The sequence below is a fragment of the Lethenteron reissneri genome, chromosome 52, assembly GCF_015708825.2.
Source record: "Lethenteron reissneri isolate LAM-NWPU_2019-01 chromosome 52, ASM1570882v1, whole genome shotgun sequence".
NCBI classification, from domain to species: Eukaryota; Metazoa; Chordata; class Hyperoartia; order Petromyzontiformes; family Petromyzontidae; genus Lethenteron; species Lethenteron reissneri.
In genome coordinates, this window is record NC_083830.1 from 6,101,733 (window position 1) to 6,125,511 (window position 23,779).

At 57.5% G+C, this 23,779-nt stretch overlaps 2 protein-coding genes across 4 annotated transcripts in view; one reads left to right on the forward strand and one right to left on the reverse strand.

Moving 5' to 3' along the window:
• Positions 1 to 82: 82 nt before the first annotated feature.
• On the forward strand, positions 83 to 17,922 carry LOC133355782 (AT-rich interactive domain-containing protein 1B-like). 3 transcript variants are annotated; one of them, XR_009756792.1, is made up of 5 exons: positions 83 to 509; positions 2,297 to 4,095; positions 4,452 to 5,261; positions 6,244 to 6,960; positions 16,370 to 17,922. XR_009756792.1 is itself a non-coding variant. In XM_061573129.1 (4 exons), the coding sequence occupies exons 2-4, from the start codon at positions 2,386 to 2,388 to the stop codon at positions 6,874 to 6,876; spliced, it is 3,153 nt and encodes a 1,050-aa protein (XP_061429113.1). In that variant the 5' UTR covers positions 83 to 509; positions 2,297 to 2,385; the 3' UTR covers positions 6,877 to 17,922. The 3 variants fall into 3 exon arrangements, 2 of the variants coding, with proteins under 2 accessions (XP_061429113.1, XP_061429114.1); XM_061573129.1 differs by having other exon boundaries at positions 6,244 to 17,922; XM_061573130.1 differs by having other exon boundaries at positions 4,488 to 5,261; positions 6,244 to 17,922.
• Positions 17,923 to 20,346: 2,424 nt separating this feature from the next.
• LOC133355808 (uncharacterized) overlaps positions 20,347 to 23,779 on the reverse strand; it is a 29,937-nt gene continuing 26,504 nt past the window's right edge. Inside the window, exons 7-8 of the mRNA XM_061573193.1 lie at positions 22,370 to 22,507; positions 20,347 to 21,246 (exon numbers count right to left, since the gene is read on the reverse strand). Coding sequence (XP_061429177.1) covers positions 20,931 to 21,246; positions 22,370 to 22,507 — 454 coding nt within the window. The 3' untranslated portion in view covers positions 20,347 to 20,930. The remainder of the gene's footprint in view (positions 21,247 to 22,369; positions 22,508 to 23,779) is intronic.

The following is a 23,779-nucleotide window of genomic DNA, read 5'->3' on the forward strand; positions in this document are numbered from 1 at the left end:
AGGAGAGTGCGCGCGCGCGCGCATGCGTGTCAGTGTCGACATCCGGGGCTTTGTGGGGGGAAGAGAAGGGGGTGGGGGGGGGGTTCAGGGGTCATGGGACCGCCAAGGCGGAAGTGGAACCGCGCACCGGAAACGGGCAGAAGCTGCGCGTCTTTTACAACATCACCACCATCAACATCATCATCATCACATCATCATCATCACCGCCGCCACCACCATTGCTAAGGCTACATCGTCATCACATCTACAACATTAACATTACATCCACTATCACACCCTCCCCCCCCCCCTCTCATAATTGTAATCAACTCTTCATCGGCACCATCACCTCATCATCAGCATCGCTAACCCTTCATCACCGATACCACTACATCATCATCATCATTGCATCCACATCATCATCATCACGTTGTGTGCAACCTCGTCACGGTCCTCACGCCGCAGTCGCCTGCTACTCCTGCGCTTCGCTGGGCCCGCGTCTTTCGCGGGAGACGGAGACGGAGCGGATGGTGAGAACAAGTCCCATGTTCCCCTGGAACCGTGTCCCCCCCTTCCCAGTGCCCCCCTCCGCTGTGTACCCCCTCCCCCATGTGCCCCCAGCCCCCCCCCTCCATGTCCCCCCTCCCCAGTGTCCTCTCCCCTCCGTGTCCCCCCTGCCTTGTCCCCCCTCTCGGTGTAACCCCCTCCCCAGTGCCCCCCTCCCACTAACCCCCGCCTCAGTGCCCCCCTCCTTGGTCCCCCCTCTCTGTGTAGCCCCTCCTCAGTTGCCCCCCCCCCTCCAGGTCCCCCCCTCCCCAGTGCCCCGTCCTCAGTGTCCCCCTCCCCAGTGCCCCCCTCCCCCAGGCCTCAGCACCCCTCTCTCTGTACACCCTTCCATGTCCCACCCACTCCATGCCCACCCCTCCCCAATGTCGCCCATCCTCAGTCTCCCCCCTCTTCTGTGTACCAACCCCTCCCCAGTGCCCCCCTCCCCAGTGCCCTCCTCCCCAGTGCCCCCTCCTCAGTGCCCCCCCCTCCATGTCCCCCCTCCCCCAGTCTCCCCCCTCTCTGTGTACCCCCTCCCCAGTGCCCCCCTCCCCAGTGCCCCCTCCTCAGTGCCCCCCCCCCTCCATGTCCCCCCTCCCCAATGTCGCCCCTCCTCCAGTCTCCCCCCTCTCTGTGTACCCCCTCCTCAGTGCCCCCTCCTCAGTGCCCCCCCCTCCATGTTCCCCCCTCCCCAGTGCCCCCCTCCCCCAGTCTCCCCCCGCTCTGTGTAACCCCTCCCCAGTACCCCCCTCCCCAAACAGACAGTCCCCCACCGGACCATCTAATTAGAAGGCCAATGTAGACAAATTATTATCGAGGCTTCACTCCCCCTCCCCCCCCCCCGTTTCCTAGGCGTACATTGTCAGAAGACCCCCCACACGCAAGCGAACGCATTTGGGTTACCCCCCCCCCCCTCCATGCGTACGGACTAAATGGATGGCCCCTTACCCAGTGATCTCCCTCCCCGCGATTCCCCCCTCCGTGCCCCCCCCCCCTCCCCATGCCCCCCACCCCCACCGGTGTTTGCCATCCCCATGTTGTGTTTCTCGTCTTCATGTTGCCCCCTCTTCCAGTCGTCCCCTCCGTGCCCCCCCCCCTTCTGCGTGCCCCCCCCCCTCTCCGTGCCCCCCCCCTTCTCCATACCCCTCCCTTCTCCGTGCCTCCCCCTCCGTGCCCCCCCTCTCCGTGCCCCCCCTCTCCGCGTAGCCCCCCCTCTCCGCGTATTCCCCCCAGGTTTCCCGTCTTACCCCCTCCCCCCCCGTTTCCCCCTCTACCCACGTTCTTCTTCCCCCCCTCCCCCTAGTGTCCCCCGCTCCCCCCCCCGCCCGTGTTCACTCACCATTATTATTACCACCAGCAACACACACCACCGCACACCTTCCATTCGTCACTCGTTCCTCACACTTACTCCTTCCTGCCAATTATGACTCCATCTCATAGTCCGCCCCCCCCCCCCCCCCCCCCCAATAATCCTACACGCCTCCCGACACCTCCCAATCATCACGCCACCTCACACCTCCCAATCATCACTCACTTCTCACGCCTCCCAATCAATCAGTCGCTCCACCTCCAAACAGCTGCGAAGTCTCACATCCACTTCCTCCAGTACTGGCGCAGGAAGTTCTGAACCTTTCGCTTTGAGAGTTCGGCTATAGGCTGGTACCGTCAGCCGTGCAGTTTGCCGTTGTGGTCGTGCCCTGTTGTCCGTTCCTCCACCCGACATTTCCAATTGTTCGTGCCGTATGCCCTTCTTTCTCCCGTATGGCGTCAGCGTCACACACGTGTACCGGCGGAGCTAGAGCAAGTGCCGCCCCTGTACCCCGGCGCCGGTCGTGCTGCTGGCGCTGAGAAGATGCCAAGATGAGGTCGTCGGGAGGAGATCGCGCCAGCGAGTCCTGCCTTCCGCCCAAGAAGCGCGAGCTGCTGCACAGCGCTGACGCCCACGATGGCAGCACCCACCACGGCTTGCCGCCGCCGGCACCGCCGCCCCGCCCGCCGGCGCTCGCCTCGCCCTGCGAGCGCCCCTCGCCGGACCGCCCGTCCTCGGATCGCGCCGCCGAGGGCCTCTCTTGGCTGGAGTCGCTCGCGGCGAGCCAGAGCCAGTCGGGCCGCGCCGGCTACTCTCCGCCGGTGCTTCTGGCCAACGCCGGCGACGCTTACGGCGACGCCTCCGTCGCCAAGCATCCACCGCCAGGCCTCTACAGCTGCTCCCCCTCGCCCATCGACTACTCGCCGGGGGCGGCGTCCGCCCGCACCTACGTGGCGGCGGCGGCGGCGCCGCTGGTGGCCGTCTATTCCACTTCGCCGCTGGGACACGGCGCCGTCTCGTACTCGTCGGGGTTGCAGTACCCGCCGATACAGTACATTGGCGGCGTGCCCTATGCGACCGCCGCGTACCAGTCGCAGGCCTTCCTGCACCACCCCTCCCTCGTAACGGCCCGGCCAAGCTCGCTAGACTCGTACTCCGCCATGCTGGCCGGACTTGGTGGCTCGCAGCAGCAGCTGCAACAGCTGCAGCAGCAGCAGCAACAACAACAACAGCAGCAGCAGCATGGAGGGGGGCAGGCATATGGGAACCCCCAGGCCATGCTGTCTTTCCTGGCATCACCCGCGGCCGCGTACGGTGTACCACGCGGAATGCCCTCGCCCGGCATGCCCCCCATGCCCATCCACCCGGCGCTGTTGTCGCCGGGGCCCGGCATGGTGGGCGTGGCGGCGCCGCCGGTGTCCGCCTCGCTGCAATACTCGGAGGCCATGTACCGCATGAGTCTCTCGTCGCACCCGTCGCCGCCGGTGGCCGGCGACCGTCTGGGAATGAATGAGCCGGCGACGGGTGGCGGTGACTGCCACAGAGGTGGTGGCGGTGAGCGGCACGGCTTTGGTGAGCGACACAGTGGCGGTGGTGAGCGGCACAGTGGTGGCGGTGAGCGGCACGGTGTTGGTGGCGGTGAGCGGCACGGTGTTGGTGGCGGTGAGCGGCACGGTGTTGGTGGCGGTGAGCGGCACGGTGTTGGTGGCGGTGAGCGGCACGGTGTTGGTGACGGTGAGCGGCACGGTGTTGGTGGCGGTGAGCGGCACGGTGTTGGTGGCGGTGAGCGGCACGGTGTTGGTGGCGGTGAGCGGCACGGTGTTGGTGGCGGTGAGCGGCACGGTGTTGGTGGTGGTGAGCGGCACGGTGTTGGTGGCGGTGAGCGGCACGGTGGCGGTGAGCGGCACGGTGTTGGTGGTGGTGAGCGGCACGGTGTTGGTGGCAGTGAGCGGCACGGTGTTGGTGGTGGTGAGCGGCACGGTGTTGGTGGCGGTGAGCGGCACGGTGGCGGTGAGCGGCACGGTGTTGGTGGTGGTGAGCGGCACGGTGTTGGTGGCGGTGAGCGGCACGGTGGCGGTGAGCGGCACGGTGTTGGTGGCAGTCAGCGGCACGGCGGTGATGGCGGTGAGCGGCCGCCGCTCGACCGGGAGGCAGCGAATGGCGGCGCGGCGGCGTGGAGGGATGCGGCGCAGTACGCGAGCTCGCCCGAGTTGGTCATGGACCTGGCGGCTGGGGAGCAGCGCTCTCCGCTCACCTTGCAGGTGCGTGCCAATCTTGGGCAGCCTGTGCTCGCCGCGCAGGTGCCGTGAGGACATTGTGCAAACGTAGAAGCGGTTCCAGGTTTGCATGCAGGATCACGTATCGGTTTACTCTGCGTGATAGTTTGTCGGTTGTCTTGCAACGTATTTGATGGCTTTAGAAGGTCTCGTGACGTTCCATTGCGCAACTGTTTGACTGCAGCTTGTTGAGGCCGTTTGAGCTGGTGGGCGGGAAAAGGTTGCCAGATTTTTTTGACACGCGGTGCACACCTCTCTCTCTCTGTGTATATGCGTGTGGCGTCAAAGCCATCTTGCGACTTGTCGCTGCTGACTTGGCGACTCGTGTTTGCGCTGCTCAGATCCTGGGCCGCAACCCGCGCTGCTCCGTGCTGCAGGTGCTCGACACCGGCGCTCGCCGCTCCCCGACTCCGGACCCGGACGGCGCCATGAGGCCCCGCCGGCCTGCACACCCCTCCCCCGACGGCGCTGGCACCGCCGCCCCCCCCGCGGCCTCTCACGCCACGTCCTGGCGCCACGGTGACGGCGCGGGAGCGGTGCAGCGGCGCGCGACCGGAACCGGCGGCGCTCGCTACGCCGCCGCGACCGCGCCTCCGCCACCGCAGCAGCAGCACCACGGCGCCGCCCACCTGTACGGAGCCGGCAGGGCCTCGGCGGGAAAACCACCGTTGCACGGCGTGCCTGACCAAGCGCCGGCCGTCGCCAGGGACCTCGGGATCGGCTATCAGGACGGGCACGGCCGCGCCGGGCTGCACCGGCCGCTGCCGGCGCCGCCGCCGGCCGACGCCTCGTCAATGACGGATTCCGTGGCCCGTGACCGCGCCGGGGCGCCGACGATGCAGAGGCCCGACTCGGCGTTCGATCGCCGGCACCACCACGGTCACGCGGGGGGTCAGGCGCCGCCGCCCGCGACCTCGCCGTCGCCCGTGCCCACGCCGCCGCTGCCCCCGCACTTCACGCGGGGCTCGGTGATCGCGCTCGCTGGCGGGGGGCTCAAGCGCGTGGAAGAGCTGCGCACCGAGGACTTTGTGTGCAGCGCGGAGGCGAGCGGGGAGCTGCGTGTCGACTCGAGCACGCTGGCCGCCATCCAGCCCGCCGCGCAGGCCCGCTGCAACCTGCTGCACTTCTCCGTGGGGCCCCAGCGCTTGCAGGTGAGGCTCCGTCGGTCTCGTGTGCCGTCCTCGGTCCGGAGGGGCGGCAAGATTTTCACTCTCTCGGCTGTTGTGCAGGAGGTCGTGGGTTCAATCCCGACCCAACGTGCGTTCACACAATGATGATAAGCCGCTTCGTGGAGCTGTCATTTGTGGCCAGGTCGCTTCTGAAAGAGAGCTCTTCAACTCAGTGGGCCCTACCTGGTAAAATAATGGGGTTTTTCGTGAATCGTTTAATTAATTTTGGTTGGCAAGGTGAGATCTCAAGAGGCCAGGACAGTCTCATTTGCAAGACGTGTAGCACCTCTCTGCACGCCTCTCTGTCCTCCGCTGGTCACGCGGTGTTGCTCATCTCTAGGGTTGACGATGCTACAAGATAAAAAATAATGATTACTTAACAATTTAAAGAGTCCAAAGACTCATCTTCACCCAGCCACCCTCATAACCCTATCTTCTCTTTGTAAATTATTGTCAGGTTGTTCTTATTTTTCTCAAATACTATCATTTCAGACGACACATTTTTGAGATAACAAGTGCGGTACATTGTGAATAAATATGGATTCATGATCAAATTGGAGCATTGTAAAAACAAGAAGTGGACCACGACACGGTATGTGTCTATGTTAAACTTATTTCGCACCGTATGTAGCCAACCGTGATGATCGGAGGTGCGGGGGAAGGACAACTAACCAAACATGAAAAGCAGTTCTCAAGAAATGAGTTTACCGACAGACAGCCCAGTTTTCCTCAACCGACATGGCCGGATATTTAACGTCCACTGTGAATCGGGGGTCGCGTTTCGTTTCCAGCTCGCTTGCCGACGAGACGCCCGACAGCGTCGCCCGTCGTGTGAGGCCCGTCATGTGAAGCCCGCCGCGTGACGCCCGTCATGTGACACCCGTCACGTAACGCCCGTCGCGGCCTCTGCCAGCCGGGCGAAATGGACGCCCTCAAACGCCCGTTGTTTGTCTCCGTGGTGCAGGTGACGGTGCAGGTGAGCGTGGAGCACCCGTTCTTCGTGTTCGGCCGGGGCTGGGCGTCGTGCGAACCGGAGCGCACCGAACGCGCCGCGGGGCTGCGCTGCTCACGCTTGCGCGTCGGCGACGTGTGCGTGTCGCTGGCGCTGCGCTCCGAGCCGTCGGGCCTTAGCGGCGCCGAGGAGCCGTCTGCGGCGTGGAGGACGCGCGGCGGCCCCGTCGCGCCAGACGCCGGCGGCAGCAGGAACCACCGCGGCGGCGGCGGCAGCGCCGCGCCCACGCCGGCCACGGGGGTGGCGGTGTCGGCCGCCGGCGGTCGGACGTGGTGGAGGAGGGAAGGTGGCGCCTCGCCGGTCCCCGGCGTGGCGGATGACCGAGGAGGAGAAAGGGGGGTGGGGTTCACCGGGAGGGATTGCGAGTGGTGGGGCGGCGGCGGGAGCGGCGGCGCGTTCGGGGGCCCGCCGGCACGGCCGTCGCGCAAGCGGCGCTGGTCGGCGCCCGACGTTCGCGAGCCGGCGCCGGCCCCATCGGACGCGGCGCCACCCTCCTCCCCTCCCTCCTCGCCGCGCCCTCCCCCCGCGTTCATCCCGCACCAGCTCAAGGTCTCCATCGAGGGCCGATCCAACACTGGCTCGTAGGCCGTACGGGCGGTGGCGGCGGTGCCGGGTGAGACGCGCGATGGCGCGGCCGGCGCCCTCCCCGGCTGCTGGGGATGAACGTCGGTGAGCGTGGCCCCAGCTCGGTGCGACGTGGCATGGTTTAGGTGGCGCGTGTGGTGTGGGTGGTGTGTGCGCGTGTGCATTGGGGTTGGTGTGTGTGGTGCGGTGAAGAGCGTATGCTGTTGTGTGGCGTGCACTGGACCAGCATGAGCGACCTGGCCCAGCAAAAGGGTAACGGTGTTCCGTTTCAGTTGGCGATGAGCTCCGTCTCAGGTTTTGTAACCGCCGGTGACGTGAGCATCTCCTTAATACATTCTTGTAGAATTACTGATTAGCATACAGCCGCAGAGATCCTGTCATTTTGTAATGGGCAGCACACTGGACTTGCAATCCAGAGGTCGCGATGAAGCACATTTCTTATATCTCCCCCTCCCCCCCTCGTCTCTGTCCACACGGCAGTTATAGACGGGTACTGCACATATGGTCAGCAGGGCGCTTGTGATGGGGTGCGTCTGACTTGCGTGGCAGCGTAGGCCAATTATGCCACTGTGGTGAGATGTTAAATACCTCGCCTGGTATGCAGGAGGTCGTGGGTTCGAGCCCGACCCTGACGCCTCGAAATTTGGAGTTTGCGCGTTCTCCCCGTGGTTGCGTGGATTCTTCTCCGGGTCCTTGGTTTTTTTTTGTCCCCTCCACATTTAGAATCAACGTTTCGCTTTCGGGAGTATTTCGACGCTATAAATTTCCATGTGGTAAGTCACTTCACAGGGGGCTGTCATTCGTGATGGCCAGGTCGCGTCTGAAAAAGAGCTACACAGTTCAGTGGGCCTTACCCGGCAAAGCAGAGGTCGCAATCGGGTACCCGATACCCGTACCCTACCCGATACCCGGCTACCCGTACCCGGCCAGGGGAGGGTACGAGTACCCGTTTGCGACCCTGGTGCGGCCGGGTACGGGTACGGGTAGGCCGTGAGTCACTGGTGAGTAACCGTTTGTCACTCATTTCGGGTAGGGTACGGGTAGAGTATCGGAACCCGTACCCGGCCGGGTACGGGTACCCATTTGCGACCCTGGTGCAGCCGGGTACGGGTAAGGAATCAAAACCCGTTTGCGACCTCTGCGGTAAAGTAAAAAAATACGTAGTTATTTTTTTGTAAATAAAATACTTCTATTCCACATCCTCCGTCACATCGTACATTGCAACATCCTGACGTTCCGGTCGGCATTACCAGGGGGGGGCATCGACAGGATGAGGCACACCCCGGACTCATCAGAGCAGGCGGGAGGAAGGAATAAAGTGGTGGCGGGTTTAACGACACATTTATATATTTTCGCGATTTAACCCAAAGAAACCTGTATGATGAATAATCACAATTACACTTATTTTGCGCTTTTCATCAAGGATCGCAGAACACAGCAGCAGCAGGCACTCGGTGGGAAATAATAATTATATTATGAATGCGTTCTTAAAATCCATTTAATAAATGAACTAAAACGTTAATTGGTGGATGCGCATATAAATAGGTCTTAAGACTAATTTTTTTTTTATGTCCACGGACTCGGGAGATCCATCTGATATCTCGTGAAAGAGCGTTCTGTAGCTTGGGGGCTACACGGGGAAAATCTCCGTCACCCATGGACCGAAGCCTCGACCTGGGAATGCAGAAAGAAGATCTGCATCATGCCCAGATCTTCGGGACCTTGAGGGGGGACACGTGGGTGCAGCATGTCCGTGATGTAGCCTGGGACAAGATGGTTCACTGCTTTGTTAAGTTAACAATACGATTTTAAACTGTGTTCTTTGTGAAACTGTAAGCCAGTGCAGGGAGGCAAACACGGGCGTAATACGATGTGAAGGAGGCGTTCTGGTTAACACTGTAGCAGTCGCATTTTGAACATCCTGCAAATTGATCAGCACCTTCTTCGCCACGCCAGGGAGTAGTAATACATCCACAGTAGCCTATGCGAGATGAGATGAAGGCATGGACCAGCTTTTCTACGAACGAGGTAGAGAGAAGGGATCGGATATGGGAGATATTCCACCGGGTGGAAAAATTAAGTCTTTGTGATCAATGTGAGATCACAGATGACCCCGAGATTTGTGACTTCTTGTGCCGGACTGATTACAATACCGTCAATTGTAATGTTCAAGGGTGCAGCTTTATGAAGTTGCTGGGGTGAGCCAATGAGCATCGCCTGCGTTTTAACACCGTTCAATTGGAGGTAAGGCCCCACTGAGCTATGTAGCTCTTTTTCAGAAGCGACCTCGCCACAAATGATAGCTCAAAGAGGTGGACTGTCACTACTTGAAAATTTATAGCAGCAAACTACTCTGAACGCACGTTGATTTTAAATGTGCTGAAAAAAAACTGGAGGACCCGGTAAAAAATCCACACCACCACGTGAAGAGAGACACAAACTCCAAGTATACTGGAGGTGTCGGGATCGAACCTACGACCTCCTGTATACCGGGCGAGGTAGTTAACATCTCTTAGCCACCGTAATTTGGTAACCCCCCACTCGTTCCCGATGGTTGTCGCACAACTCGCTGCCGATTGGCCACGTAAAGCGATTGGAACCGCTCGTGAAAGTTGACGACACCTTGGGCCCGTGCCGGGGTTGGATGTGTTTCGAGGCGAAGGAGGTATTGACCGATTTTTTTTTTTTGCGAGATGAGTCACGATGCGGTGCGCACCGGGTCCGTACCGGCCGCGGCGTTTTTTTTTTGGAGGGAGTGAATTACAGTTTTATTTTTTAATATATGTACACACGCACCCGCGCGCGCGCGCGCGCGCACACGCACGGAGCGTGTCCCGCGTTTTTGTCGAGACCACGACCCTTGGCGGGACAGGCTTGCGAGTAATTTAAAGCAATCGTTGACGTTTATACTGTTTCTTACAAGGACGCGCGCACCGCTGTGTTGCCGGCACAGCGTGCGCGCGCGCAACGGCGCAAGCGGCCGTCTCGGCGTCTTGCCTTACCGCGTCTTCTCCCGTGGCGTGGCACCGGTGGTGGTGGTGGGGAGCCGTGGCTTCTCGTGGTGGTGGTGGTGGTGGATGGCAACGTGGTGGGCGAGTGTTTGTGGGACTGGTGAATGTGGTTACGCGCTGGTGAGTCTGGCAACCGGTGAGTTGTGGCGAAGGTGTGCTCTCGTGCCCTCACGTGCTGGGACAGCAGTGATGTCCAGGGGCACGCTCCGGCAAGACCCTGCGGGGCCACCCGTACCACCTACCTCCCTGCATAGCACAGTAGCACCTCCCCGTAGCCCACAGTGGCACCTCCCAGCAAAGCGCAGTGGCACCTGCAGCCCTGCGTCCCTCCTCAGTGTCGCCATGTATCTGATGTCCAATCGAGGCGCACGGCCACGTGACCGTTTCCTCGATCGGCTCGGCACGGCTAAGCACAGTTTCGCGACCAGCTGCGTAATTTCTCACCGAACGTTGTCCGCACAGCTGCTAGACTGGCATTGGGCGACACACGACCAGTCGTGGCCACGGCCATATCGAGAGGAGGTATAGTGGACGGTGTGGGTGCGCGCGCGTGTCTGCTGGCTGCAGAGATATTGAATGGGTCGCCGACACGGACACACCCGCCGTGCTCTACGACCGTGTGTGTGCGCGTGCACACGTGTGCACATTCAAGTGTGTGTGTGCGTGTGCACACGTGTGCACATTCAGGTGTGTGTGTGCGTGTGCACATTCAGGTGTGTGCGCGTGCACACGCGTGCACATTCAGGTGTGTGTGTGCGCGTGCACACGTGTGCACATTCAGGTGTGTGTGTGCGCGTGCACACGTGTGCACATTCAGGTGTGTGCACGTGTGCACACGTGTGCACATTCAGGTGTGCACGCGCGTGAAAGTTCGATCATCCAAACCCCACACGCCCTGGATGCCCTTGATTGCTGGAGAGCACGAGCGAGCGTGTGCACCACACGCGCGAGTGTGTGCACCACACGCGCGAGTGTGCACCACACGTGCGCACCACGTCCGAGTGGGTGCTTCCGTTACGTACACCGAGGAGCGTGAAAGGGGCAGACCTAGGATTCGTGTGTGGCCGGAGGGGGGGGTGACTGACAGCTGCCACTGGGTCAGCACATTGAAACGGGTAGCGATGCGTGTTGCTGGGCGTTTTTGAATAACGAATCGTCGTGTTTGCATTTAACGCGCGTGCAGCCCTCTCGTTGATCCACTGCTGGATGAGAGGACTCCCAACGCCGTGCGGGTCTCGCGGGGGGGGGGGGGGAGGGGGGGTTATTTCACCACCCCTCACCACGCCGGTTCGTGCGAGCTGGTGAAGGCAGGGAGCATGGAAGTAGGGTACACAGCGATGGATCACTGCGACACTCCCCACACTGAATCGCGGTCTCCAATTGTCACGGTGTGAGCTAACGATGCTGCTGTTTTGTGAATTATAATTGACCTCGAGTGTGGTGGAGAGTCTGTAGCCCGCGGTTTAAGCGCTCGTGTCGTCATGAGGACGACGGCGGAAGGGTGAGATGTGCGGCCCTGTGTGGGGCTCTGAACTGTTGCCCCGAGTTGTGGTGGCGGCAATCGTAGGGGGGTGTGGTGGTGGTGGTGGTGGTTGTCCGGAAGTGGTGGCGGTGGCAGAGGAAGTGGTTGTGTCTGATGTGGTGGTTGTGGTTGTTGCTAGAAGTGGTGGTTGTGGAGGCGGAGGTGGTGATGGCGGCAGTGGTGGTTGAGATGGTGGTGTTGGTGGTGAATTGTGCTGGTGACAATGGTGGTGATGGATATGGTGGGGAGATGGCAGTGGCGATGGAGATGGTGGTGGTGATGAAGATGGTGATGGTGGTGGTAGTGGAGATGGTGACGGTGGTGGTGGTTGTGGTGAAGTTGGTGGTGGTTGTGCTGAAGTTGGTGGTGGTTATGGTGAAGTTGGTGGTGGTGGAGTTGGTGGTAGTGGAGATGGTGACGGTGGTGGTGGTGGTGGTTGTGGTGAAGTTGGTGGTGGTTATGGTGAAGTTGGTGGTAGTGGAGATGGTGACGGTGGTGGTGGTGGTGGTTGTGGTGAAGTTGGTGGTGGTTATGGTGAAGTTGGTGGTGGTTGTGGTGAAGTTGGTGGTGGTGGTTGTGGTGGAGTTGGTGGTGGTGGCGGCGGCTGGCCAAGGGCGCCGTGCTCCGTGCCGTCGGCTACTTGCACTTTATTGAAATATAAATAAGTAGATATTTGCGAAGGGGTGAATAAAACAAAAGAATACTTAAGCCATCGTCGAACCTTCCACGTGAGAAAGTGATGAAAATGCTGTCTCGTTCTGCACACACCCCTTTTTTGAAGAATATATTTTAAAAGAAAATTAATCTCTGGGGGGGTCAGAGTGGGATTGGTTTGGGGGGGGGCACTTGTATTTTTCCCATTAGTTCGCCCCTTCCCCCCCTCCTCCCCCCTTCCCACTTTTACGCGTATAATGTGTATATAAGCATATATAAGAGTTTACAACGGACTTGTTTTTTACCGAGGAGAATCTGATATCGGATGCGTGGGGGGTGGGGGCCTTTGTGATGATGGACGCTTGGCCGAGCGTTTGGCGAGGAGCGGAAACCGCTTGAGTGGCGCGCGGTGTGCGAGGGTTGCCCTTTCGCGAGCGTGCCCCCCACAGTTTTGACGATGCCCGGCCAGCCTGGAAGAGTAGGCCATACGTCCCCTCTGGGCGGCGCTCGAGTTCCCCTTAAGCCTTTCCCGTTGCGATGACGTACACGCGTACTCCCGTCGGCTTTTCTTGCGGCTCCGTTTGCCGGTGACGTGTATGTCGGCGATGTGCACGTCACGTGTCTCATCGGAGCCGAACCATTTCCGAGGCTCCCACAAGGCCCCACGGGGGGGGGGGGGAGGGGGGGGGAGTGCTTTTGGCACAGTTTTGGCGCCGGCTATCGTAGAGTCGCGGCGGTCGTGTCGCTACGGTTCTCTGCGGTGAGCAACGGCGTCTTGAAAAATGGCAGCGCTGCTACTACGACGCGTCTCTAAAACAAATTGAACGCCGAGCCTCTTGCGCCTTCCCAAGATTCGGCGGCTGACGGGACACACACCCCGCGGCCTGCAACTTGCAGGACGTCTCGGGACGGCAATGGGTTAAGTGGAGGCCCTTCCACCATCACGGCTGCACGTTGACAAAGTCTCATCCGCCCCCACCACCGCCTGTCCAAATCGGAGATACCTGAGCCTCCCTCCTTTTAAAGGTATACAACGTAGATCACACTATACAGCGCACATGGAGCGTGCACGTGTCGCCCTCCTTATCACTCCACTGTTGGGTGAGCGCGTACTCGCCCGCGTAGTGAAGTACGGTCGAATAACCCCTCGCATATCGTGTAGCACGATACGAATATTGTATCGTGTCGTGAGACCCGGGGAACAATGCGAAATGCATTGGTCGCCGAGTTGTGCGGACTCGTTTATGCGTGTGTGTGTGTGCGTAAAGGTGCGTGTGGTTTACTGTGTGTTGTGTGTATTTTGTGTATATGGGGGGAGCGGTGGTGTAGCGGTTAGCGCGCTGCACTACGAACCCGCCGACCCCCAGTTCGATTCCCGCTCACGGCCAACACCGGTGACGAATATCTGAACCGGCCCCAGGCCTCTTTTCCTAGGTCGAGTCTGACTCAAATGAGTACCTGGTGTGGGGTGTAAACATTGCCACTAGGGAGACAAAGGCGGCCGGGCGTGGTGTTGGCCACCCACCCACTTCGTGTGCCGTGCCGGCTTTCATAGGTGCTCGCTAACAGCACTTGCCCCAACAGTCTGTCTTTGTGTGTGTGTGCGTGGGGTCGTTGTGTGTGGGGATGGGGGTGACGCTTCTCCCGGCTTCTCATTCACAACCCCCTTTTTTCTCCCCCAACTACAAACTGAGCCACGCCGGCGCCACGCCGAGATTTTCGGCCGACTCGCAGCTCCAGAAATCTCCGTTGAGTATTTTTTTTAACTCCCCCCCCCCCCCCCCCCCACTGCAGAACCTGAGCCACGCTGCTGCTTCTGCTGCCGCCGTCGCACAAAGCCTAACGAGTCGGAGCCACGCGTCGTTAACCCCAGGCTGCTGGACCCCCCGCCCCCCTGCTTGACCTCCCCCCCCCGTCACTGCTTGACCTCCCCCCCCCCCGCCACGAGCCAGATTCGGATTTAGCTCACGGTTTGGTTGCGTCCCGGCTCGCCAAAACGCGTCTTCTGTGAAGCGACTGTTGACGACGGACAACGGACGGTCTCGACCTCTCGCGGAGAGTCCCTCGGCCCCAACCGCCTCGCCTCGTCCTCCTGCCAGCTGATGATCCATCTCCTTCCCTCTCCTTCCCTCTCCTTCCCTCTCCCCTCTCCTTCCCCTCTCTTCTTCTCTCTTCCCCTCTCTTTCCTACTTCCACCCCCCCCCCCCCCCCCCCGCAAGAAATCCATCTTCATTATTTATCAAGCTTAGCCTCTCTCTCTCTCCTGGGATATGCGCTGCCCACCTTTCTTCTCATTAGACTTGTCAGTAATTCCCTTTTTCTTACCGCGCCAGTGGCAAGCCCCCACTGGCACACAACAACTTAAGTGTCCCAATGGGGAAAGGGGTAATTGAGGGGAGGCTGAAGAGAGCCGCCCGCTGTTGTGTGCCCCGATACCACATCGCCCTTGCCCGGGCTGAGCACGTGATGGCTCTGGGGTTGATCGAAGCTTCGGTTGCCGGGCAGCCGGTGTCCCAAAGTCGCGGTTCGGTGATTTGGGGAGCCACCCATTGGCCGCGTGGGGCCCTTTGCATTGTACCGTACGGCTCGGCAGCGTCACCACCGTCGCCACCGCCACCACCGTCACCACCGTCACCACCACCACCGTCACCACCACCACGCGTTCTCCCCCCCCCACCTCTCCGCGAGGGCTCGTGGACCCGGCTATCCCACCCGCCTGTGGACCAGGGGTGTCAGCAAAAAGCTCCTACGCCCCAACCAAGGCAATTGTAGGCCTTGCTCACGGCTCGCCCCCTTCAGCTTGGCTCGGCGAGCCGGCACAGAGCCACGCTTCGCTCGAGCCAGATCCGAGCACGGGCCCAGCCATGCCCAGGATTTCCTTGCGCTGAGGTTGTGCCGAGCCGTCGCTTGGCCGTTGGTGCGTCTTCGACAGCAACTGTGAAGTGGCTTCAAGCAACTCAACTGAGGCACGTTCGTGGCCGACGCGATTCGTGCCTCTCGGCGTTTGTACGTGCGGGCCGGCTGGCCGTGGTTTCTGGTCGGTGTGGCGCGTTTACCAAACTTCACCGTAATATGTACCATGCCAACGGTGGGAAGCGTGTTTTTTATGAATGGGGCCTGTGGCATGCTGGGTGTGTGTGTGTACGTGTTTGTGTGTTTTTGATGCGAGGGGGAGCAGTAGCGTAGCGGTTAGTGCTACGCCGCGCTACGAACCCGACGACCCGAGTTCGATTCCCGCTCACGGCCAACGCCAGTAACAATTGTCTGTGCCGGTCGTGAGCCTCCCCTAGGTCGACTCAGCCTCAATTGAGTACCTGGTGCAATGTGTAAACATCGCCACTGGGGAGACAAAGGCGGCCGGGCGTGGTGCTGGCCACCCACCCCCTTGTGCTCCGTGCCGGCCTTCAGAGGTGCTGCTCGCTAACAGCACTTGCCCCTACGGTCTGTTAAAAGGCTACACAGGGGACCTTTGTCTTTGTTGTGGTGGTGGTGGGGGTGGTAGTGGTTGCTGGGGAGGGAACAGCAGTAAGAGGAGTTTAACGCTGGCGATGCAGCTAAGGAGGGAGGCCTGCGAAGCACACGGAGAGGCAAGTTATGTATTTAGCAAATATTACATTAAGAGTGCACTATTTTGCATAACCTATTTATGTAATACATATACCACTTTGTACCCGCGTGGAGATATTTCTTAATAACACTTGTATATTTAAAATAATCGGTGGATGTTGGAACGGGCCCTTTTTTTCGGCCTCACATGACCTATACGTCACACTGAGCTATGAATGAAGAGAGACTGTGTCTCGGGGTGAGAGGTTGAACCCCCTCCCCACCGTATGAACCATTCGCTGGCTCCTATCTATAATATTGTACGCTAAGACCGAATGGTCGTGTGTGTGTGTGCGCGCGCGTGCGAGGAGCGGTATCGTGGCGGTTAGCGCGCCGCTCAACGAACCCGGCAGCCCGAGTTCGATTCCCGCTCACGACCAACACCAGTGACGAGTATCTGAACCGGTCCTGGGCCTCCCTTAGGTCTACTCAGCCTCAAATGAGTACCTGGTGCGGCGTGTAAACCACATCGCTACTGGGGAGACAAAAGCGGCCGAGCGTGGTGACGCCCACCCACCCCCTCGTGTGCCGTGCCGGCCTTCGTAAGTGCTCGCTAACAGCACTTGCCCCAACAGTCTGTTAAAGCTACACGGGCGGATCTTTGTCTTGTGTGTTAAATAAATGACCCAAGTACTAATCCTCCTTTCTATAAATATTCAACGGACACCCCCCCCCCCCCCACATCGCGTGAGACGCACAGTGAGACAGATTCGGCGGTGTGTGCCACCGGGTGCCGTGGCGGTGTGTACGGTGGGAACCGGCCGGGAAACGACCACGCTTCACAGCCGTATGGCATCAACCCGCACCGGGCACACGGCGCGTCGCCCCGGCACGATACCACCACTTCGGCGGCGGCGGCAGCATGCTGGCGGAGGTAGTTTCGGTTGGCCCGGCATTCCCAATGTCGGTAGCTGCTATCGACGTGCCCTGTTGCAGGTCTCGACTGGCTGGAGTGCCGGGAGCTGTGGTACAGGCAGGGCCTTCGAATGCTTTCCCCCGCCTGCCGCGTGGCTCTGCGGACACGGTGCCGTGGGCTCGGTTCGCGTGGAGGAAGGATTCCGTCTCTTGTTCTGGTCTTTTTGGTGGGTGGGTGGGTGGGGGGGAAATTGCCGATTTCATTTTCGCCAACCGAGCGGGGACTGGGCGAACCTTGCGGTTTGCCGGCCGTTAACTTTGCGACGTGAAATCCTCACCCCGTGTGTCCGGCTTTTCCCAGACGCTGGGTAAACCCTTGACGAGTTATTTTTCCGCGTGATTAAAATTCACGCAATTTGACATTTCGCCCCGCCCCCCCCCACACACATCGCTCTGCGCGACATTTTTATCGGTGGATTCAGTGCCTACGCGGACAACGGGCAGGGTTTGAATTTTTCACCGTAGTGACCCAGAGCCCGTAACGAGAGGTATACTGGATGTGGTGTGCCCAGGGGCTTAATTTAACGCAGAATATTTTCCAGGTCACTGGTAGACTGACTGCAGCAGGCGGCATGTGACTACAGTAGTAAGAGCAGCCGTAGCAATGGGTTCCTGGATATGCGTTTTTGTGTGTGTGTGTTTGTCATGCACAAAAATTGTTTTCTCTGGTGTCTCCCAACAAGACCTGGACCCAGACCTGGCTTAAATTAATCCCTGGGTAGGAGCGTTCGGTTATCTCGTCGGTGCGAGGTGGTGGCACGCGATCCGCACAATTTGTGAATGGCGGCACGACTGACTACCTGCGCTTGCCGCGGCTGCCGTGCCGCTGACGTGCGCGCCTGCGCGTGAGTGAGCGAGCGAGGGGATAAAACGTTTCCCGGAGAAACCCAGTTTCGTTTTTTTGTTCCGTCGTTGCCCCTTTTGTGGCACGACGCTCGGCACGACGCAGCCCAGGACCCGACATTCGGGTCTCTCACCTTTGCCGCGACCGTTTCGGCCGGCTGGCAGACCCGACGGTCGGACGGACGTACGGACGGTTCGACGGACGCGTACCTGCATTGGCGCGACGCCGTATCAAGACGCCCGCCACCTTGGGTTTTGGCACCGTGGTGGCACAGTGGTGGTGAATGCTTCCGGAGCCGCGCGGCGCCATTATAAATGTGCCTCCCCGTATCGTTTGTGGCGTGCGCGTGTGTGTGTGCGTGCGGTGGGCTCGCAAAGAGCGGCCTGCAGTCGTCAAGTAACAGCAATATCTTAATTCTTATCTCAATGGTCTATATAATAAACATTTTTGTCACATGATATTTTGTCACTTTTTTAATGTAACATTAATAAAAAAGGTGCCACGTAAGACTTCAGCCTCCCGGATTGTTGTTCTTGCAGTTGTTGTTTTTCGTCGCCGCTGGTCGTACGCGGTGTCCTATGTGTTTGTGGTGAGTCCAACTGAGTTGCAGACGTTATTCTTTAGAGGCAACACATTTATTGTAACACATATACTAAAGGGGTAACTGCCCCTTTACCAGATACAGCCTAGGGTGGTGACCACCCAGCTAACTACACGACACGGAGGAGTTACAGCTACGAAGGGTCGGACCCTCGGGTCCCGGCCACGTATTGATGCCTCGTAGGACGTAGAGCTTCCAGCTTGTAGACGTAGAGCTTCCAGCTTGTAGAACAAAGAGACCCCGGTCCATCTCAGGGACCCACCTTATATACCCCCGGGTCGGGGCCGGCTCCGTTCGCGGCCCCGCCCACCTCTAGCGTTCTAGCTCCCTCTCGAGAGCTCTCCCCGGACACGTCATCACCCCCAGCCCCTCCACCTGGATCACGTGTCTACGGGGTCAACCAGAGTTCCATGGCCCGGGGCAACCTTGCCCCTGGGCTGACACTCTCCCGCTCCCCCTTGTGGGAGGCCGCACTACACGCTATGCGTGGTGCCCGCGCTATCCCAGCGCTCACCAAGCCGCACTAGGGCTAGTACTACACCCGCCTACGGGGTGTACGCGATGACGGTGCATCGCACGCCGCGCTGTGCTAGAGCCGGCCTCACACAGCAACCCACACGGTGCTGTCCGTGACGTGGGGACGTGGCACGCCACGGCCCTCCCGGGCCGGCACCGTACAGTAACATCCCCGATGTCACTACATGTTCAATAACACTGGTCAACAAAAAAATAACATTTTATTTACTGGCCTGGACTTTTGTATCTGTTTTAGACTAATTTCAGGGTGCCGAGTCCAAATCTGATCTCAGATTTGCTCTATAACATCAAATTTTATGCTATCGGCATACCCCATTTTCATTGATTTTACCCGAAATTAACTCCGTCACTTATGATTGCAAGTTGTTGCGAGTCAGTGACTGCTTTAGTGTTAAAATATGGTGGTGTATTTTTAGGATAGTGTGTTTATAATATCATTTTATGTAGATATCACATTTATTTAATATTTTTCTTCTGCAGTTTTTATTGAAAATGCAATATTTGATATCTCAAAAACCTGACGTGATAGACAAAAACTGATGCCAGATTTGGAATCAGCACCCCAAAATTACCTTAAAACCGTTGTAATTACCTTATGCCAGGAAAAGTGTGTTGACCAGTGTAATGTTTGCTGGGCACAGTCCCACAATTGCAGGTGGCCAGCAACTAACAGCATTCTTCATCTGGCAATAGATGAGAATTCAGGCAGACCTCGCTTAGCGCGACCCCCCTGGAATGCTCCTTCGTTACAGCGCGTTTTCCTGGAGAAAATATTTACTGGGGAAAAAATGAACATCAAAGCATACACGGGATACCGCGATAAGAGTGGGAACAACTCTTGTAAGCTCGCACTCATTACACACAATGTGCTTGTCGCAAATGAACCACAATACCTCGATGATCTTGTCAAGCGGCATAAACCATCATCGCGTGAACTCCACTCATCCTCGCAGCGGTGGCGGCTTTTGGCTGACCTTCGAACAAAAGCGGTCTGCTGCGTCGCATGCGCTTCTGTGGCCGTCTGGAACGCTCTCCCTTCCGATATTAAGAAGCCACTGGAGTTACGCACTTTTAAATCGCCTAGATTTAAAACTAATTTCTTTCAAACTGGTTTTTTTGTGTTTAGCTTGTCCTTCCCCCCCTCCAATAAGCGTGGTGGCTATGTTCAACATATTTACACACATTGCTCATACGAAAGAAATAACATTGTCGGGAACGCGTCCCCATATGTACGATGGTACAATGACCCCGTTTGGCGCCGATTCGACGGGTGCATCACCTCTCCAGGAACGCATGTGGAGTGTGTCGCTTGAATTGTGCCGAGGTTCTGAGAAGAAACGGAACGCGTCCCTGAGGGTGCCCACCGGGGCGATGGAACGACGAAATCGGTTTGCGTGCGGGTGGCGAGTCGAATTGCCCACGGGAGGTGGCGGCAAATTTGAGCGGCCTTCAGCAGTGGATTGGTCGGTGCGCGAGGGGACGCCAAAAGTGTTGTGCCAGTTGAACGCAGTGTGGGCGAGAGGTGAAACGGTCGGCCTGGTAGAGCGAGTGCTCATCAGGGACGGAGGAATCGACGGCATTTAGAGCGCCACGGTTCGCAGCCCGGATCGGTGCACCCGGTTTGGACGTGGATCCAGGTCAGAACATCCAGCACCATCAGAGATCAGCTCTCGCGTCAACGAGCTTCCTGATCCGGTACAGTACCAGTAAAGTCGCCGACACAAGCATGAACGGGACCCAGTTTCATAGAGTTGATTACTCGTTTATTTGATAATTACGAAGCATATTGTACGTAACAACAACAGATAATGTCTAAGTCCCTGTAACATCCCTAACTTTTAACAGGTGGCCTTGCGTTTGCCCAGCTCACCTCGGCTCTCGCACACTGGGCCAGCTCCTACCCTCGCGTGTTCTAGAAATCTTGGAGAGGTCATCCTCTGGAGGACTTCCTGGAAGAAAACCACCAGGGAAGGGCCCAGGGTAGGGCCGGCTCTACTCAACGACTGCGCCACCCCCGTGCGTGGTAGTGTAGCGGCTCGCGCGCTGAACTACGAACCCGGCGGACTGCCGAGTTCGATCCCCACTAAACGGCCAACGCCGGTGACGATAATCTAAACCGGTCCCGGGCCTCCCCCAGGGTTTGACTCGGCCTCGAAATGAGTACCCGGGTCCGATGTGTAAACATCAGCACAAAGGGGGGAGAAGCGGTGCTTTTAAGACGCGGCCATCAGAGGTCGCAAACGGGTTTTGATTCCTTACCCGTACCCGGCCGCACCAGGGTCGCAAATGGGTACCCGTACCCGTTCCCTACCCGTACCCTACCCGAAATGAGTGACAAACGGTGACTCACCAGTGACTCACGGCCTACCCGTACCCGGCCGCACCAGGGTCGCAAACGGCTACCCGTACCCGGCCGAGTACGGGTAGCCGGGTATCGGGTAGGGTACGGGTATCGGGTAGGGTACGGGTATCGGGTACCCGGTTGCGACCTCTGGCGGCCATCGCGAATGTTGCGTCGATGTCGTGCGGCTCCTCTGGGGCGGTCGCTCCCCGACAGCACGGCGAGCAGCGGAGGAACGAGCGGGTCGCTCGTCCTGCTCGAGACAGCCGCGACCCCTTCTCCGTCTCCTCCAGATCCGCAGAATATTGAGAGAGCGAGGAGGGAGGTGCAGCTTCCCATCTGTGGAAAGACGTGAATGAGACGATTTTGTTTTACTCCGATTGCGCATTTATGCCTCTAACGGAGATCACAGTTTTGCCGATTAACCACGTTTAGCGATGCAATAATAGTTTGGAGCATTTAATATCCGCAGCGAGGCTATCGGGAAGGAAGGCAGGCGCCATACGATTCATAGACATAGTAGGGGGGCGATGTTGATTTGTGCAATATACACTACACTACTATACACTACACATTGGGCTCTATGGAGGGCCATCGTTAAGTGATTAGTCATTAACAGGGGTGTACGTAATTGACGTTGATTGGCGTGGCTCTGCTGTCCACTAAGTGGACAGATTCATCCGCGCAGGAGCAGGAAAGTCTTATCACTGACCACGTGCATTGATCGGTCGATCGTTAGAATTCATTCTCAATCGAAAGAGTAACAATTGAAATGTTGTGCTTGATTTTGAGTGATTTATCCCATCATTTGTTTCGTAAGTTATCATTTATACCCATACTAGCTGTACTACCCGGCTTCACCCGGGACTTGGACTCACCATGCCCGGCCGCCTTTGTCTCCCCAGTGGCAATGTTCACACACCACACCAGTTACTCGTTTGAGGCTGAGTCGACCTCGGGGAGGCCCAGGACCGGTTCAAATAATCGTCACCGGTGGTGGCCGTGAGCGGGAATCGAACTCGGGTCGCCAGGTTCGTAGCACGGCGCGCTCACCACTACACTACAAGGCGTGACGCTTCCACATGCGCAGGTCACGTGACAGATATGACGTCACAGCTCACTTGCCGTGCAAAAAATAACTGCATTATTGAGCTCACCCCCCCCCCCCCCCCCACAAAAAACACACAAAAGTGTATTTTTATAATTATTGCATGGTGTACAGTCTGGAAAGTACCCACATGGCAAATTTCAAGTTTGCTGCATGTCGGGAAGTACGCTAAACATTTTTAACAGACACACACAATCACAACTTCGCCTTTAACATATATATGGAGTTTAGTGCGGCCGTCCTCCCCGTCATTAGCACAGACAATCGAGTGTCTATCGAGTCTACTGTGTGATAATAACTGATGACAGCACAAGCAAGTCAAGCGATGGCGCCAAAGGGATACGCGGCGCATACCTCGGCATCTTCAGGACGATGCTGTGGTGACCCCTGAACTTGAAGCAATCCACGGCACTGACACCACTGGCGTTGCCTTTGCTGGCGTAACGAAGCATGGCGTTCAGTTCCACCCTCTGGATCGTGTCCTCCATGGGGCTGCGCACATGGAGTCCACAATTCGATTATGTCAACGACTATGTAGGCAAATTAACGCACGTTGTGGTATTTGTTTGGTCTTGGTCTCGAAGAGGGAGAGATAGAGAAACGACCCGCAGAGGGGAGCGAGGAACCGCAGGGCGCAGAGTCACCGGGCGATTGCCGGCGTTGGCTCATCGCGTGGCTGGCCGCCACCATTTTTATTATTACACACTTTTATTGAACTCACTCTGTCTGTCGTTGTTGTCGTATCCTTAAATCTTGTAACTCAATTTTAAGCCACTTCCCAATGTGGTATCGACTGCAAACTTGGTATACTTATGTCATACTGATGACAATACTATATTCTGTCATAAAAAATTAAAAATTTAAACATTATTATTACACGCTTTCTATTAACTCACTTTGTTGCTGTTGTCATATCCTCAAATATTGTAACTAAATTTTAACCCACTTCCTAATGTGGTATCGACTGCAAACTTGGTATACTTATGTCATACTGATGACAATACTATATTCTATCATTAAAAATACAAAATGTGTTTTTAAACATTATTTTTTAAGTTATGTTTCGGCTTAGGTCTAATTGCCCACACTCAACTGACGTTGGCTGTAAATCACCACGGCCTCTTACGTTATGGCAAGCTTTGCGGCCACTTCCTGGAGTCGTGGAGTTCTGCCATTACGAGTACAGTACATTTCATTAAAGCGTGTTTTTAAAAAAGTCTTTTTAAATATTACTTATCTCATCCGCTGTCCCTCACGCCGCTACGTCGTCGTCGCTCACCGAAGTTGAAACAAAGTATGATAATTGTTTTTTTTACCCTTTTATCTGGCAACAAAACTGACACCTTTTTTACATTGAGTCATGTTTGCATTGACCACAATACCTGCGGTCGGAATGCAAACAAAAAACACAACTCTGATAATGTATGCACTGTCTTTGAAGTTGATTGGTCCACACCCGAGACAGCTTTTCTTAGAGCCTAGTCTCACATGGTGTTGGACCAGATGACGCCAAAAGGTGTCAGTTTTGTTGCCAGATAAAAGGGTAAAAAAAAACAATTATCATATTTTGCTACTGGCAAAGGAGGTTCCAATGGTGACACAAAGTATTCGTTCCATTGGAACCTCATTTGCCAGTAAAAAATAAAATGGTTTTTTTACCCTTCTATCTGGCAACAAAACTGACAATGCATACATTATCAGAGTTGTGTTTTTTGTTTGCATTATGACTGCAGGTATTGTGGTCTATGCAAACATGACTCCTTG